Here is a 19,129-nt window from a genome sequence, read left to right as displayed (position 1 = left end):
CCACTGGTCTAATTTCTACAATGACTCAAAACCAAAAAATACATCACAGTAAACATTTATGTCAATACTCAGTAAGAGGCACGACCTCTAGTTTTTGTTTTATTATCAAGGTTTTTACACATCTACTACAGAATAGGTTTTATTTTTTAAAAAAACACTGAATTTACAGTGTATTCTCATGTATAACCTCCCCCAAAAAGTAATACCCCCAAAATCATTGGGTGAATTTTAAAGACCATTATTTGCTCAGGCCTGGAATAGGGTGGGCTAATTAATGTAATTCATATTACGTATTATCAATTTTCAAATATGTACAGTAAAACAAACATATATTGAACATAAAAACCTAGTCTTTAACATTTCAAATAGCCCTTCAACTTCTTGCCACCTTTGTAAGTAGTATCTGTTGGAATAGATAAAGAAATGGGGCTCAGGAAGTTTAATTTAATTGTTCAAGAAAGCTGGAAATAGTCCATCTCAGATCTCCTGACTTTGATGTTCTTTTTACTGCTTTATGCTCTATTTATACAAGATACAACACTTCTACTGTAAAATGATATATATTTTTCATCTCCTTATACTGATTTGAAAGGGTGTGGGAAGGATAGCACTGAAAACAAGAATTAGAACAGGAGTAGGAAAGTTGAATTCTTGTTCCAGTTTTCCTATACATAAATGTTTGAACTTCAGCCATTGATTCTCTTTGATTCACAATTTCCTTACCTATGACCTAAGGGCCAAGTAATGGCATTTAAGGTCTCTTGCAGTTCTATGATTGGAAGAAGGGGCTATTTTTCTTAGTCAGAGATTTTACCCCATTTAATCCATTGGTACTTAGAAAAATAAACCTACCCTATAATGCTCTAAAATATTAATAACTTCCCAAATTTCTGATACTTTGTATTTGCAAATTTAAATAAAATTAATGCATTTACCATACAATTTCTGTGAAGTTTTGGAATGTCACCAATTTTATAGTTGTAGAAATAAAAACAAATAATTAACAAAAATATAGCATTTTTAAAAACTAATCTCATAAAGAGGGATTTTAATTAATCATGTCTGAATTCACTGAAGAAAAATTAAAATTGAAATAGTGTGCTATTGTTAAATTGCTAACTAAAACCTGAAAGTTATTGCTGTTCATGAATATTTTTATGCCTTTGTTATAAATGAAATCTTTGGAGAAACAATTCCCTAAAATATTTTGTAATAGATTTTTAAATATCTTTTTCATTCTAGTTAATTACATCTCTAAAATGTTCTTCAAATTAACTAATGGCAAGCAATGAATTTTAAAGAAATCTTTTCCAGTGGCCTAATGAGGTATAGTATGTGATGAGTACCATAATAAAAAGTATAAAAGTTATATTTCTAGTGTTAATAATAATAATTAAAATGGTATTTATAATGTATCCAAAATGGCACAAGACTTAGACTATATCAAGGCACCAAGTAGCTGACACTTTTTATAATATTTTGTTTTTATATTCTATACTTTCTTTTGGAATAAAGAGAAAGGAGATTAGGTCTTTTTATTTAACAGCTGGATGTTTGTAGAATCATAAGAATTTAAAACAAACAAAAAGTCAGCCCAGGTAATAGGGTAACAATATAAAACAAATTCAGGTGTAATAACACATATTGATTTTCTCACTGGACTCTTGTGAGAATCAAATTAGATAATGCTCTGTAGAATCTACAAAGAACCATATGTGTGTATCCTCTGGCAAGATGCTGAATAACTGACCCATCTGCAAAGTTACTAAAGTATTAAAATCTCTCTGTATCATTGCATGTATGTGGGAAGGGGCGGGGTTTGGGGGAGGTGAGTAGAGGTAATAAATTTAGAAAAGAAAACCAAGCTCCTAAAATATTTTGGTCATTATTTCACAAGCCTTAATTTTTCCATTGGTAAAATAGAGGTAAAAATGATACTTTAAAGCTTGTGAGTCTCAAGTGAACCAATGCTTAAGGAGAGCACTAAGCAATTGTTATTTTTAATGTTTACTTCTAATTTTAAGCACCAATTTTTTTTTAATTATTTTCTTTCCTAACAGTTGGCGTTAAATTTACTCCCTTCCACTGCACATTAACTTATAGCCGGTCAACATGCAAGCTACTAAATTTATAAATGTCTCCATTCTCAGTATTTTTAAAGTAAAAACAAAAGAGATAAATCCTTTTACCTGCTTTCAATAACTTAAAACTTGGTTTTAAAACTATTTTTGAGGTAAAGTGATCTATGTCTGAACTTGGAATTAATTAGATATTCATCTTAAAGTTTTAAATGTTGAAGTGTCAAGAGTATATGATGATTCAAACCAAATTTATATTCTATATTATTCACAAATGACTTTGCCTTAGTATCTTGAGAGATAAAATCCATATTACTAATAATGAGAAATTATAAAACCGTTGATTGTTATAATTAAAATATTCGCTTTTTACATGTTGATAAAAATTAACCAGAATTTTTTTTATATTTTTATGGATAAACATATTTCATTGATATTAGTTGCTACATTTTGAAAAAAAGAATTGATACATATAATCTCTGACTTATGTCAGTTCTTTTCATCATCAGGATAAAGAACTTCAAGACAAAACTAAATACAGTTAGAATGAGACTGAATAGAGAAAATAGAAAGGCTGCCTTTCTCTTAGGTCACTCTTAGAAACTTCTTCAAGATTTATGTATTTATAAAGTTTCCAAGAAATATTTACTTGGTAGGGGTATCGGCATACAAAATCCTCCATATTTTAAGTGAGATAATCTTTTATCAACCAGAAGACTCTACTGTGATTTCATGGAAAAAGGCACATTACATTCTGTAGGTTGAATACTGCACGACTTTGGGGTGAGAGATTGTGCTATTAATATGTCTGTAAATAGTATCTCCCAGAGTTAATCACAACTCAAACTATGTAGCTGTGCATAACAACCATGTATATTAACATAAGTAATATTTTAGGCAAATATATGGTTTGAAATATCTATCATGTTGTTGTTATTCCTGATTAGTACTGAAAGACTATAAATGAAAACAACTTCTTAAATACAACAACCGTGGCTATTGGTCAAGAAAAGTTGTGACATTATTCTGGATACTTTATGTGGAATAAGAGGACACCATGAATAACAGCATGCAAATAAGTAGGGAGTTAGAGGAAATGGACCTGGGAAAAGCATCCAAGAAGAATCTGACTTGCTCTGAATCCCTGTACTGTCTAAAAGTGAAGCTTTGGGCTGGTTCTGATGTTTGATCAGTATCTTTGTGTTCCTCTAATTTTCTCATTTACATTCTGCCTTCCAATGAGAAATGTTTTACTTTACTTCTGAACACTGTTCTATTTCATGTTCCTAGCAATCCTATGAAAGTATGACTTCATTCTTATAGTTGGATCATTACAATAACAACTCACTATTTCACTCATCATTTCATAACAAATTATTTAGATAAATAAAACAACTACAGGGAGGTAAAAGAGAAGTATAAAGACAAATAATACATAAGTGTAAATTCAGAATCAATATATAAAATACTAACTCCAAGAAGTGGAAGGAATAGATTATAATAAACAATTTAAAAAGAGAAGTAACAGTAAGTTTTAAAGTAAGCATTTCAATGAATCACCACATAACACGTGAATGTTTTATATACAATATATATAAATGAAAGCACATATATTCATAGTATGTGATTATGTGTTAAAATATAATGGCATAAATATTTGAATAGAAATTCAGCTGGAAATACAAGTGTTTATATTTCTGGCAAACAGATTAGATTCTGCTGTAAGAACATCTTATATATATGTGTATATGTATTTTGAGCACTGACATCTCCCTTATAATAACAAGACTGAGGAGAATAAACAATATTGATGTTATTTATTTACTTATACCTCACCTTATTTCAAAAAAAGATACGCGGCTGTTTAAAATAAAATGATGCCTATAAAATAGCAAGATAACATCAATTAGCAGAAGATAAGAAAGGACTCAAAAAAAATAAAATGTGGACATACACCATCTAAATCTAAATTAAATGTTATATAAAATGGTAATTGGCTTTTTTCCAATTAATGAAAAACAGAAATAAAAAAGACCTGTTTCACATCTAGCATAAAGGTTTTAGATTGGATTCAAGAAATAGCTTTCTGACAGTAAATTGAAACAGGTCATTATCTTATTTGAAGATATTCAGAAACAGAATAGAATCTCATCTTTCTTGCTCCTTGAGAGTTGACACTACCTAGGGATGGTTTGATGAACTATCAAGACCCCTCCCTTCTGGCCTCATAATTATCTAATTTTGTGAAGAATATTGCTTCGCTCATTCTTTAAAGAGCCAGTCTGGTAAAGAGAAGATAGCAGCAAAATGGAAGTAAAAATGTGGGCTGTGTTTCATATACCAAATATGAGTTACGATTATAATTTAATTTGATTTGGAATTATTAAAATGATATAGTTTAAAATAGCTAAAATTAGTACTATAAATAGTTAATTTTACATTTTCTCTTTACAATCAAAGACAAATAAATTTAATAATTACATAGGCCAATTAAAATTAGATTCTATAGAACTTACCCTATATTATACTTAATTTCATAGAAGTGAATATCATTTCTCTATAATCTCTTTTAATTTGTCTTATTCACATTTTTGTAACAGCTGAAACCAGCTAAATAATTATCTGAAACCAAATGGTTCCTCAGGGGAGAATATATATTTACCTGATTTGTTAGACACCCAAATAATTGCTTCTGAAGACACATGGCTTCTATTTCCTACCACAATAGTTAATGGAATCTGCCACAGGTAACTGCAAAATAAAAGAGAAGCTTTAATAATAAAAATGGTTATAACAAATAAACAAACATGCACTATGCACCTTCTTTGTGATCTTTATTATTCTCTTTAGAGAAACTAAAAAGAAAAAAGAAAAAATTCCCCAGTCATAAAAGTAGAAAATAAGTCAAGAAGATGAATTCAATTTTTCAAGGCCACTAAGCAGACTTGGCCTCTAAGAGTGTTCATTTCAATTCAAAAGGGGAACTGCCAACAAAACAATTTATCTTGAGGAAAAAAAAAATTTGCATTTTGCATTAGGAATAAAAAGTAGCTAAAATCTATAAATCTGAGCCACACCATATATTGATTAAAGTCTAAAAATAACTCTTTCTTACTTGTTTCTGTATTAGATTAATAGACATTTCAGTGGTTTTATTAATTTATATTTCAATATTCTCCTTATTTATCTAACTATTCTAAAAGATACTATTATCGTATTTTTACAGAAAGTTTAATACAGCATACCTAAAGTTATTCAGCTAAGCAGAATAACTGAAAAGTAAAATTAATCAGATCCCCCTAAAATCCAGATCAATACAAGGAACACTGTGGGAAACACTTAATGCTCTGTTTTCTGGAATAGAATATCCAAATTGATGCGTAAAATCGTCTACCACCAAGCAGAGATCATCATGAGTCTCAGACACTAAAGAGAAGCATTTTCTAGAATTTGATTTTTTATAGAATAAGAATTGAGGCCTATACTTGTATATGGAGCAATATCAACTTAATCTTAGATGAGTAGGATATGCTAGATGGTATTACAATAAATTCAATGACCACATAGTGTTTCATTCCTGAAAATATAACCAGATTATTCTGACCTATCATTGTACCATTATTAACAGGGGTAGCTAACAATATCCAGTATGGGAAAAATATTTCTCATTTTAAAATGTAAAAAAAGATACTGTGTGAACTCCATAAGTGTGAGAATAAGTGGAGAATTGAGAATTTTTTCAGGAAACATGTCTGAGGTTATGCAACTAAAAATATAATGAATATGTCTTTTGTGGGGTGGGAGGGATGGGCATCTACTCTAAATCTATTGTGTGGAATTTGATTGTTTTATCATTTCATGTTTCCCATTCACAATAAACACAAATTAGTAATAGTAAAAAATTCAAATGGAAGATAGAAAGAAATTCATAACTTTTTATCAACTGCTATCGACAATATGGAAAGTCAAAATATGTTTGATTCTAAATTTTAAAATTACATGCTGTATTAAATAAGAGAAACATTTCTCAGTGCCAGCTATGTGGAGACACAATGCTATACTTCAGTGGACTCCACAGAATTGGTCAGGAAATAAGCAATCTATAGTAGCCAAACATATTGATTTTTTTAGATAGAATTAGTGAACAGAACTCATGTAAGCTCTTTAACAAAAATCTCCAAGCTCCTAACATAATGTTAAGAATTTGCCACAAATATTCAATAATGGATTTACTGTGAGAAAAACACAGAGGATCAATATATTTCTTTAACAGCCATTCCCTCAAAAAAAAAAAACAAAAAACTTTTTAAATTAGTTAGAATAATTAGTTAAGAAACGACAACACCTGACTCTGGATCTGATTCTCAATTTAAAGTCTGAGCACATTTTTGTATACCTGAGATCTTGCAAAAGACTGGAAATGGTCAGCATTTCATAAGCTGTTGTTGAATTGGATTGAAATAAAATAAAAGAGACCAAATCAGCTATAGGTAAAACAGAGATTAACTTTATGAACTTGACTTTTTAGTACATATTCTCCATTTTCAGTTGTGTCAACTAACTTATGAAGTCAAACAAGTCTCAGTTAAAGGGCAAAACATATATAAAATTGAAGACTTTTTTAAAATCCTCAAGGATAAATGTGTCTTTTTTGTAGCCTGGCCATAAAACGTGTGTGTAACATTATTTGCCCCTAATATAAACAAAGATAATTTGAATGTATTTAAACTGTATTCTTCTAAGTAATGAAACTAGAAGTTATAATAAAAATTGGTATATTGAGTTTTAGCAAAATTCTCTAAAGTACATTTTAATACTTTTAATACTTTCATGTTGTTTACAATAAATTCCACATGCATATAGGAAACTTCCTAAATGGCAGACATTGCATTGCATAACTGTTCAGATGCAAAAAAAAAAAGTTAACTATAAGGTATTGGGATGCAAACATTGGGCATTTTGAAAACTTTTAAATAGACATCTATATTTTTCATAAGAATGTTTTTGTACTCTATTCCACGTGTCTGTGTGTATGTGTGTATATATATGTATGTACATACATATACAAGCACACAACCAAAATTTATACTTTGTCACAAAGACAAAATAAAAATTACAAATTACTAAGTATATCTGAAAATTGTATTAATTTCTGAATTGTTGTACTATCAATAGTAAATTATTTTTTATAATTTTTCAAAGAACAAGTATTTAGTCTTTTCACAAATTTCATTTTAAAATCAAGGAAAAGTGGTAATTAGTTGTTTTATAATTACAACTTGAAAGACTGAAAGACACTGAACATTGTTGAGTAAAGAACTCTGTGTGGTATGCTATAAAGAAATCTAAGACATCAGTGAGTTATGTTTAAAAAGAGACTAGAAAAAAGTATTTGCGAAATTAGATTGTAACTCAGCTGCTTAACTTAAATTTTAGTCATTTCATTCCAAGCAGAAAAAAACAAAAACAAAAAAATTACATTTGAAAAGACCCCCCAAGATATTTTTTTCTTTAATAGTTCCTAGGACTACCTCTCTTCATCAGTAATTCACATTTTTATAATAAAGCAATGTTTATTCTAATCATGTTAATGTAGAAAAGAATACATATTTATCTTGAGTGAGAAATCCTTTTTAAACAATGGTACTAATATTAGTGAAACATTAGTGTAGATGCCAGGAAAAACTGTTCAAAAGTGGCTGTTATCAGGTCAATAACAAAAGGAAAATATGACTATGGTGATAAACATGATTCTCTGTAGCACAGAACTCTGAGAAGTGTATAAGGAGACATTACTTAACATTGCAATGAATTAACTTTATAAAGGAAAAAAGCTATATAAATTTATAACTTCCTAAATACCAAAATTCCAGCAAATATTTCATTAACTTTTACATATTAGTTAATTTTATGTAATTATTTGTTATGTAAAGATCTTTCTTTTCTGTGCTGTAATATAGCTACTATACACAGAAATATAATTACTATGTAAATTAAAAGTGTTCTACACATGTAGTGATATTCAAGTGTTCTCTGCAAAATTCAAAACAGAATTGGTTATATTGGCTCTGAAAATATCCACAATTCAACGGATTTCTGGCATACACTGAAATTATGTTTTACTACATCAACTGTTTGCATTGTATAATAAAGATCCAGGAAAGCAATATATAAAGGGCAGTTAGAATTGATATTAAAGCTTTGAATGCAATGTTATAGTAAGTTAAATGATCGATAATATAAAACTGAATACTAAATTTTCATCTGTAAGCTCTATTGTTTCAAAATAGACAAAATAATTTTTGAGATTAATAGGATGCTATGTATTATCTTACTCTTAATATTTTATATGCCAAGTTCTCAGGGTTCAAAATCATCTATACGAGTTTTATAACTCCAGCAAAAGCAAAGCTCTATAAATGTTTCATACAGCCTGGGAGGAAATTTTCCTTTAAAGAGTCAGCCTTGTGGCTGGCTGATACATCTGATGAGTGTCATAAGTTGACAGTATTTTTGTTCAAAATTTGTTCTGTCATCTGCGTGTCCTTTATGTTTTTCTGCATCAGTGACACTTGTATCAGATTGATCATTCTCAAAGGCATGGCTGAATCTCTTTAACTTTGCCACAGTCAAGTAGTTTTTATGTACTTCCTGGCAAGGCCAGGGTTTATGTCTAACCAAGTTTAGCCTGGAGCCAGACCATGGACAATCAGAAGCAGCATTTGGTAGCTGTGGAGAATCCAGGCTGGGTGAAGAAGTGTTGACAGATGGACAACATGGATGGATCTTGAGAATATCATGCTAAGCAAAATAAGTCAGACGGAAAAAGTCAAGAGCCATATGATTCCACTCATATGTAGAATATAAAACTGAAAGCAACAAATGAACAAATAAGACAAAAAACAAACAAAAACTCATAGACACTGACAACATATGGTGATTACCAGAGGGAAAGTGGGATGAAGGTGGTAGAAGAGGGTAAAGGAGGTCGAATATGTGGTAATAAAAGGAGACTTGACTTGGAACAATGTAATATACAGATGATGTATTATAGAGTTGTACTCTTGAAACCTATATAATTTTATTAACCAATGTCACTCCAATAAATTTTAAAAATTTAATAAAAAAGAAGTGTTAACAGAGTCAGGCCCTGTCAGTGTAGCAAGGCAATATGTATTCCAAAAGGTGCAAACAATTGGATTACAAAAGCAGTTTGTTGAAGGCCTATACGCATATAGCAGGAGATTTAAGACAATGCCTTCCTAAATGAGATTCCAAATTTAGTCAGCAGAAAGTATTAATGAATTTCTCAATCACTTCCACCTGTAGCCCATCTTAGAGCTAGGCTCCTTAGGAACTATTTCCACTCCTCTTAGAGATAACGAAGAAAACTTAGTGCATACTTCACATCTCCTAGATGTTGGTGGGTGATAAAGTCACTCCTAGTATTTCAAGGTAATAAGAGATGGCATGATCAACCTAATCCAAATACTTCATTTTATTTATTAATTTTAACCTCCATTCCTTCCTGTCACCCCAAACTCTTATCAGGGCACCTAATAAAAAATGAAATTGAATGATAAAAGGTCTACTATCTCAGCCTTTAATAAGACACAAAACACTAAGAAAACATAAAGTAGAAAAGAAACATGTGGTGCTGAATTATCAGTAATTAAATAAGACTATCAAAAGTAAGTTAAAGTATCAACAAATCAAAATTCTACATATTGTCTTTTTGGTGTTTTTAATACTTGGAACATTTTGGAATGAATCTAGTTTATGTTCCTTTGGCTCAGACAGTATTTAGTTGTGTTTTGTTTGTTTGTTTTAATTAGTCTTTCTGGGTTGTTAATTTCTGTTTTCTTCTATTTTATAAATCACAGTTTATTCAATTCCATTTAATTTACTTCAATGCATCTTAATTTTCTTGCATCCAACATTTACAAGGAAAAGTAAATAATCACATGTGATCTTCTTAAATCATCATGATAATTTAAATTATGTTTTCCTAAACAAAATAATTTAGGTGTGCTATTATCTTGATGGTTAAATATCTGGAAATGAGAGTAAAAGAGGAATGAAAATGAAAATACCATATGTAATTAAAGAAATAACATATATAGATAAAGAAATGGATACTTTATTTCACTTAAAACAGTTCAGGTTTGTGATATCAACACTTTTTAAAATATGAAAATGCAAAGTGAAGCATAAGAATAAAAGTAAGTTTTCAAGTAAAAAAAAGAGTTGTACCTGTTATTCTGAAGTGCAGGTGCTTTAGTTTTAGTTCTGATGTCATAAATAAAATGTTGCTGGGTAATTATTATCCAATTTTCTGCTGTTGTATTTCCTAAGATAGTGATAACAGGATAACCCATCTGGAGTGTCCATTGATCCATTACTTCTTGTATATTTACATATTTTCCATTCTTTTTTAAAGCCTTTATAAACAAAATTGTATAAATTAGTTATATAAACATGAATTGTAAACATAATTAACATTCAATCATTTTCATTTTTACCTATATGATGTAACGAGTATGAAAACATTTAAAATCAGTGAAGCTCTTATGTTAGTAAAATCAGTCTTCTTGCCTTATGTTAATCTATATGTATATGTTACATATAAAAAGCTTTATTAACATTAAAGTTTTAACTTAATGAAAGATAAAGCATATTTTACTGTTAAAGCAAGTACTTACAGCATTAACTATCCCAATATGTCTAGTATCAAATTTAAATATTTGGTATTCACACATAAAAAAGTCTTTAAAATGTTAATATTTATCTCTTTAACATGTATATCTGATACCATATTAAAATTATATTTCAGAAGTATTGTCATGTTGAAAGTAGGCTAGATATTTTTTACTATATTCATAGTTTAATTTTAAACCCCCATTATCTTTAAAACATAGTTGTAATATACCAAAAATAAAACAAGAAAAAGTAATATGAGAAGAAGAAAAGTATAAAAAGCAAAAGCAAACTGTCGGTGTCAATAATAGTTATTACTCTTTTATAAACTCAATTCAAATAATCAAGAAAAGGTTTTGGCATTTGAGCTTCTTATACTTTACCTCTGATAGTGTATTCCACAGGTCATTTCTAGCAGCATTGCCATACTTATGAATAGTTAAATAATCCTACAAAGAAGGCAAAATTGTAATTACAATTCAAAGGCTAAGCAATTTTCAGTAAACACATTTATTTCTCAATTCAATTAACCATTTCCATTTGTTGGAATTGAATTAACACAAAAATAAAGACATACGGAAAGATAAAGAATCTCATTTTAAAATATCCCAAAGAGATTTAACTATAGCATATTTCTTAATTAAGTCATCAACAATCTCTTAGAAATTATTAATCTCTTAAAATTATTTTCATAGCCATCATCACTCCTTATGGATTGATTTCCACGGTCAAAGATCTTCTTCTAATTTAGCAAGTTAATCTTGGGCAATTTTGAAGAAATTATCTCTGCAGTGAAATATATTAGGCAAAACTTTCTAAACAGATTTGCATTTTGAAGTGTTGGAAAAAAAAATTTTGTTTTATGGAATAAAACAATAAATGACTGACTGATATATGCGATGTGAAGAGGGATTGCTTTGCCAAAATAGTGATGACTGTCTCCACAACCTGTCTAGTTCCCTAGTCTTTCTGCAAAGGACAGCCTGCCTAACTCAAAAATGATACATATTTATTTCCATAAGTTCGAAACATATTAATATGTAATGAAAAAAAGTCAATCCTAAATTTATTTAATATTTTTGGGCTTAGGACTTCTCATTTCCTATTTTAAGATCAATCATGAATAGTTAAACCTACATACTTTCTATCTGATTCATGTCTGCTCCTTCCTGTGAAGCATGGTTTATATCACTGTGAATGTGTTATTTAGTTATGGCTACTTGGCATTATTTTTTTCTGAATCCAAAGTAGAAAAATGAATAGGAAATAGTTTTTTATATTATAAAACAGAGTTCCTTCCTTCATCTGAAATTCCATCATCTTTATAACATGTAGGTAGTAGACAAGATCCTAATTTACATCGCAGTACTGAAACTGAAAAAAAAAAAAAAATGCTGACTCCTTTCAGTACTTTGTGTAAAGTGGAATACTTTGAGGATAATTAAAGTTGGGAAAGCAAATTTTCTGAAATACAAATTATAGCACCTGTGACAGATTCAGCTTTGTTGGCAACTCACACAGCCCAGTAAATGGCAGCTCCCACTGAATCAGACTTCTAGAGATGCGATGCCCAGCACTAGCTTAGCAACCACAAATTCATCATCGTCATCAGGTGTTACGAATAACTTTATGGGAAAAAGACAACCTGAATGACCAATCTGAATCCCAATTTTGGTTTTGGTCAGGCCATATGAGGCATTTTCAATTAGAACTCAGGGATCTGGATTCAAATCAATTATTTCAGATTTAATTGTCAGAATTGTCTTTTATGCTTTTTTAGCACTTAAATAAATAAATTTGGGAACATTGGGAATTATGGAACATAAATTCGAGTTTTATTTTAATAATGCTATAACAAAAAGTATTAAAATTAGAACTATTTATTATTAGTTTGTGTTTATGGATAGTGCTGCTGGGATAATTCAAAAGAGAGAAAAAAAGGAGTTCTACACGGACTTCGAAAGATCCAATACATAACTACACATTTCTCTTCACAGAAAGATCGTAAAAGTCAAATTGTTAATGATATGAGTTGACCTTGGCCCAATATTGATCAACAACTCAAATTCTTGGTTCCCTCCACAATTCAGAATGAAGTACAAATTTACATATCAAGCAGGTCGAAATGGCGATTATGCAGGCTAAGGAAGCAGCTCCAACTTGCCCACCTCAGTACTCGAGGCAACGGCTTATCTTTCTGGGCTTCCATCGGTCCCAATTTTTGGGTGCTATTGGAATTCTACATATGTCAACATTTTTTCCAAAAAAAAAAAAAAAACCCAAACATTTTCATTGGTTATTTTAGCCTTCCTCTTGCACAAAAATATTCATATTTTGAATTAAGGAAATTTTGCTTTCTCTTTGTAGAATTATGAGAAACTTAAAGAATAACAAACTGTGTAAGTTTCTCGTAATTCTACAAAGAGAAAGCAAAAAATCGTTTATTTATTCATTCATTCCACAAAATGTATGGTGCACTTTGCATGAGCCAGCTTGCTAGGTGCTGGGGAAACAGCATTGGAGAAAGGTTACTGAGAACAACTACAAATACTGAGATGTGATTTGTGGAGGAAGGTTTCTGTGACTGAAACTTAGAGATCTTAATACAATAACCACTTGGCAAGATGAATTCAAACATTTGGTATATGATGTTTCTTTCAAAACTACAATGAGTATAGAAATGGCTGCAGTTGTGAATCCGACATGGAAATTTATTTATATTTAAGTGTATGAAAGCCAGTCATCAGATTTGACATCATGATACAAAGTAGTTTTTAATATTAAACTGTTAAAAAAGAACTGTGAGTTCTCTACAAAAAATACTTCAGAAATAGCAGAGTTGTTGAAAAGAATAAAACAAAGATGACCACTAGAATATTCTTAAGGGACATAACCAACAATATAAATTGATTAAAAGTTAAAAGCCTATTAAGATACATGAAGTGCAGAATAGATGGCTGTAGCAATGCCAAGCATTACATTCCAACATGACATGGCACAGAAGAAAGAGACAGAATTACTTTCTGAGAATCTCTTTTTTAAGAATCAGGAAAACTTCCCCTAAAATGCTGCATCAAACTCTCATATTTCTCATTTGTCAGAACTGCATTATGTGTTCTAGCCCAAGTGTGTTAATGAAGCTTTAGAGAGAACTGTGTTAGTATTGCACAAGGCAGGACCCAGTCCTGTGATGTATATGGTTGTGTAGAAGAGGTTGAGAATCTGAACAAAACCAGAATTTGGTTAATAAGAAAGAAGAGGAGACTAGTTTATGGGTAGACCACCAACAGTTTTCTCCAGTGAGACAGGAGATGCAAGTCTGGACCTCGATGACATTTGAAAGTAGGATCCCTTTCATTTGTAAGACTAGTCTGGGAAATGTCAAGAAAATTTGGCATTGATTTTTCTGACTGTGTGACAAGAAGATTGAAGCAAGGATTTGAAATATTGTTCCTTTCTGCTAAAAATAACTGTACCTCAAAAAATTTGTAGTGAGTGTTTATCATTCCTTTGGCTTTCCAGCATTTAAACACCACTTTTATGTGGGGGCAATAACTCACAATGGAATCTTGGAGGAAAGTGAGGGATCTGCCTTCCACTTGAAAAGGAAGGAACAAATTCTTAAGTATTTCCTCTCCACTCTCCTTGGCTAAAGCATAGACATGTGCCCTGGCCTCAGACAAGTGGGTTCTTCATCCCAAGACTTTGAAACCTACAGAATCAGTGCCAAGAAGAAGGAATCGTTGAAAGATTATTTCCTATGACGGTGGCAATAAGGTTCCACAAGTAACCATGCTAATGGCAGCAACGAAACCAGCCACTCCTGTGGCACAAGCTTGACTAGGTTTCTTAATTTTGGAATCTCGCTTAGCTCCTATTATCTGTATTCTAAGCCTGATTCTTCAGCTTTCTCAATGATTCCAAGGGCTACCCTACATTCTGCTAATAAATTCCTTTTTGCTTAACTAGTCAGAGTTTGTTTCTGTTGCTTGCAACCACAAACTCTGACTTATACAACACTAACAGGTAATATAAACAAAACAAATAAAGACATTTAAAATTTTATTGTTAACCTCAGAAAGAAAAAAATAGAAATTATTTCTCACAATTTGTACAAACCAAAAACAAAGAACACCCAGTTCTATTTAATAAATCTACTAGTCTTTCATTGTGTTATGAACCATAGGCATGGAGGGTGAGTCAGTGGAGGTGGATACTTAAAGAAAAAAGAGAGATAAACAAGAAAGTTGAAGGAAAAGGTGTGAAAACTCCACAGACAGGAGTGCAAATGAGTAACAACAAAAAATAAAATCATGCAAAATTTTTGTCTTAAACAAAGCTCCTGAGAACAACAAGCTCTAAAATTAAATATTTCTAAGTGTGTGCATTATTAGAGGAAGGTGATCTTAAAGAGATTCATGGACAAAAACAAAAGCAGATTAAAAGCTACCAGATCACAGCAATGTCACACAAGGATTGAATAAAACCCATTTGAAGCCTGGCCCATGCACTTCAGAGGATGTTTTCTACATTCCCTGACCTTGAGAAATAGAAGCAAGGAAACTAAAACAACAACAGATGAACAACTAAAACACAAGAAACCTAAACTACAGATCAAGATATTATTTTAGTTAATACATGAAGACTATTTGGAGCTTATGAGATTAAGTAAAAATGAGTAGCGAAGCATTGAAAAAGCATTATGCAAAACAAAAGAATGTTTACATTTTAATTCTATTAGATAAGAACCAAAGGTGAAAAGATATAAATAATTATTCAACCTTTATTATCAAATTATAACAAGTGTCCAAGGAGAAAACTCAGTAATATAGAAACCATTACCAAATATTTTGAGGTACAGTAGTTTATGGCCACCAGACACAATAAAAAAATTAAAAAGAGGTGGAAAGTTATTTGAATACATAGAACAACAGTAGTTGAAATGTCAGTTATCACATTGTTAGCATGCCATTCTGATTTTGACTTTCAAAATGTGTATTTAACCCGAATTTACTTTTACAAGTTGCTTACTTAGGTATGAGTATTCAGATATTTCTCTAGGAACAAAAAGTTATTTTGCATCTTGTAAAACTCCATTGCTCCACCTAATGAGTATAAATTTTGTAAAATCAGATTTTCTTAAGTGTTTGCTAAATACACCAGATAATCAAAAAATTTTAAATCAAAACTACCTGCTAGCACATGAAAGATTTTTTTTTTGTCTTAAATTCTGGACAATGGCATTTTCTCACATCAGTTTTGTTTTCACATATCTCTTATTTAGTAATTATGGATCATGGCATCAATGCCACAGTATGCAGGAGTGTCACCAGAGGTGCAATATTGCCACTGTCAAATTTGTACTCCATTCTGGAACAACTTGGTATGGTCCTACACCTGTCAGCAAAATAGTGTGAATGTAGGTCCCTAGAGGTGTTCTCAGGTACTAGAATATTCCCTCCTCTCACTTCTGCTGCTAGTTTGAAATATTACTGAGACATAAAATGAATCTATTGGTAAAACTGATGTTTTTGAATTGCTTTTTCCAAATGCCCTGGTAAAGGGCTTTGACCACAACTCACAAAATAGATAAATTATATCCTGGCTGGTAAAAATATACTGCCTTTTGTAAATCAAGGTGCCCACTGACTATAGGCAATGTACACGAAGTTTCCCACTTCCACTCCTTTTCTCCTCAGGCCTTGGTGCCAGTGATGAGTTGGGAAGAAAATGCAACTCGGTTGAGAAAAAAGTGATGTGTATATTCAGAAAAACTAAAGATTTCAGGCTGATCTTTATCAGCCATATAATCTTGGGTAAAAGGTATCTATTTTTCGTAAACCTTAATTTCTTCAACTGGAAAAAGCAGGAAGTACAGTACTTGAGAAGAATGTATGCAGCAAATGACATGAAACAAGTAAAGTACTTAGAAAAATAACTGCCACACATAGAACCCAAGAAACTTTAGTTATTTTAAGAAGAAAAAAGTCTAGAGTCAATATCTTCCTCAACCCTACCTCTAAGAGAAGCCAAAATGTTCCAGAAGCCCAAAGAAAGGAAATTATATGGAATAACTCAAAGGAAAAAATATATGAAATTTTTTAAAAAGTAAAAATGCTAAAAAAATAACCATGACCAACACTTCTTCAAACTTGAAGAAAGCTTTGAATCCTTCCCTCATCCAAATCTAGAAAAGGAAAGAGACCTGGAGGGCCTCACAAGTTGTGCAGTCTAGCACTGTGTTTTACACAGAGCTCACTAAGGTGACAAGACCATTGATGAATTGCTAATGGGATGGAGGCGCTAAGTAGGCTGCTCAGCCAAAACAGCCTTCCTGGATGGCATGAAAACTGCAAAGACAGTAATCTTCAGATGACCCAAAAGGCATGATCTGAACAAAATACATACTGAACACTCAAGCAACACGTACCGTCTCACTTTTTCTTTCCCATTCACTCATCAATCTACTTCTTGAAACCAATACTACAGCATATCAGTGTAGATGAGAACAGAGGGCTCTTCACCATATGTTCTGGACTGAAATGTTCCCTAAAACATTCTCATATTAATGGGCTCGACATAAGTGGGACTCAATAAAGACAGATTAAATTTCCCGTATGCTCAGAAATACATGAGATTTTTTTCACTTACTGTTAAAATCACATATACTTGCTAATATATTGTTTACTGTTAACATTATTAAAGGCAGGTATGTGTGGATTAGAGCCTTCCTGTCTTTATTTCCTGATTATCCAGCTTTTATTTCATAGTTCGTTTTAATCAATTTCTAGCAAATAGCCTCATCTCTTCTGCAGCTCTGTCCTTCAATTATACTAGCTGGCAAAACCCCAATCCTGGATGAATCCAAGTATGTGCCTTTTCCAAACCTGCACTCATGCAACTGAGCATCACAGGACAAAATATTGCAAATGAGCATTTTAGTATTATTATAAGCTTATAATCACCAAACTCAAACTGACACTCAATACAACCATGCCTTCCTACTCTTCAGTCCTCTCTACCACCCAGCATTATCTCACTTTCAGCTACTGATCTTACCTCAAAAAAAAAAAAAAAAAAAATAGAATTCATCAGCAAAGAACTCCTTCATTTTCCAATTTCCAGATCTCTAAATTTACTGGAATTGTATTTCGTATCAAAAACCTGTCCTCTTACTTTTTCAAGGACCAATGTCCTATTTATCTCTTATTTCTCTGGAGTTATCAAACTCCTCCTCTCCTGGCTCCTCTATCAGCCTAAAATAGTACAACTGCCTCCCATCTTTAAAAAACAAAACAAAACAAAACAAGCCTTCCTTAGTCCTTACTTCTCTCTAACTACCTATCCTGTTTTTCTGATCTTTTTCCTTGGCCAATTTCTTTAAATTTTATTCTACATACACTGTCTCTCTCCACTTAGACATATTCCATTCACTCTTCCACTGAAATCAATAAGTTTGTAAGCTGCCAACAGAACACTTTCAGTCTTTATCTTACTCCATGTCTCAGTTGCATTTAACCTCATTGATTACTTTCTTATTCTTTAAAAAAGCTTTTTTCCTGACATGAGCGACACCACACCCTTGGCATTGTGCCTGCCGCTCCAGCTGTTCCATTTCAGTCTCTTTAGCTGGCCCATCCCCTTCTCTCAACTTCCACTGTTACAGCCCATCATGGCTTGGCCCCAGGCCTTCAACACAGAAACCTCAGAATCATTCTTGGGTACTTTTTCTTCCTCACCTCTCACACCACACTTTTTGTACAATCCCTCCTTAGGTCCATTTCATTCTATCTTCAAAAAACTTTTTGAATCTACACAAGTCTCTATATACCTATCAACTATTTAAGCCTCCATCATATCTCATCTGAATATTAAAGTATCTTCCAAATTTCATTACCTTATTCCTCTCTAGGTATGCTGAGTGCTCCAATCTCAATGCATTGCTACAAGTAGCCAGATGACTATTTTAAATATAAATAAAACCATGCCACATCCTAATCTAAAACTGTTTAATTACATCCCTTTGCACTCAGAATAAAATCTCACCTTCTTAACACAGTCTACCTCAGCACTGCATGATTAGCTCCTCCCTACTCTATTCTTACTAACTCTATTCATTAATACGAGTTCCTTTCTTTTCCTTGAAAATGCTCAGTTCTTTGCCTCAGTCTTTTGCACAAGCCCTTCCATTTTTCTTGAATGATCCCCTCCTCCCCCAGCTCTTTCTCATCCTTCAGACCTCACTATATATGTTTTGTTTCAAGAAGGAGTTCCTAAACACCCAACTAAAGTTGCTCCACTCAAATGTTCTCTCCGCACATCCTATTTTCTTTCTTCCCTGAATTTTTAACATT

At 31.7% G+C, this 19,129-nt stretch overlaps 1 protein-coding gene across 1 annotated transcript in view; it reads right to left on the bottom strand.

The window, feature by feature from the left end:
• Positions 1-19,129, bottom strand: part of TRHDE (thyrotropin releasing hormone degrading enzyme) — a 341,392-nt gene that overhangs the window by 69,859 nt on the left and 252,404 nt on the right. Inside the window, exons 8-10 of the mRNA XM_011374415.2 lie at positions 11,159-11,224; positions 10,332-10,519; positions 4,741-4,829 (exon numbers count right to left, since the gene is read on the bottom strand). Coding sequence (XP_011372717.1) covers positions 4,741-4,829; positions 10,332-10,519; positions 11,159-11,224 — 343 coding nt within the window. The remainder of the gene's footprint in view (positions 1-4,740; positions 4,830-10,331; positions 10,520-11,158; positions 11,225-19,129) is intronic.

The sequence above is a fragment of the Pteropus vampyrus genome, unplaced genomic scaffold (genome assembly GCF_000151845.1).
Source record: "Pteropus vampyrus isolate Shadow unplaced genomic scaffold, Pvam_2.0 Scaffold9, whole genome shotgun sequence".
In the NCBI taxonomy this organism is placed as follows: Eukaryota; Metazoa; Chordata; class Mammalia; order Chiroptera; family Pteropodidae; genus Pteropus; species Pteropus vampyrus.
This window is presented reverse-complemented; position numbering and strand designations above follow the sequence as displayed.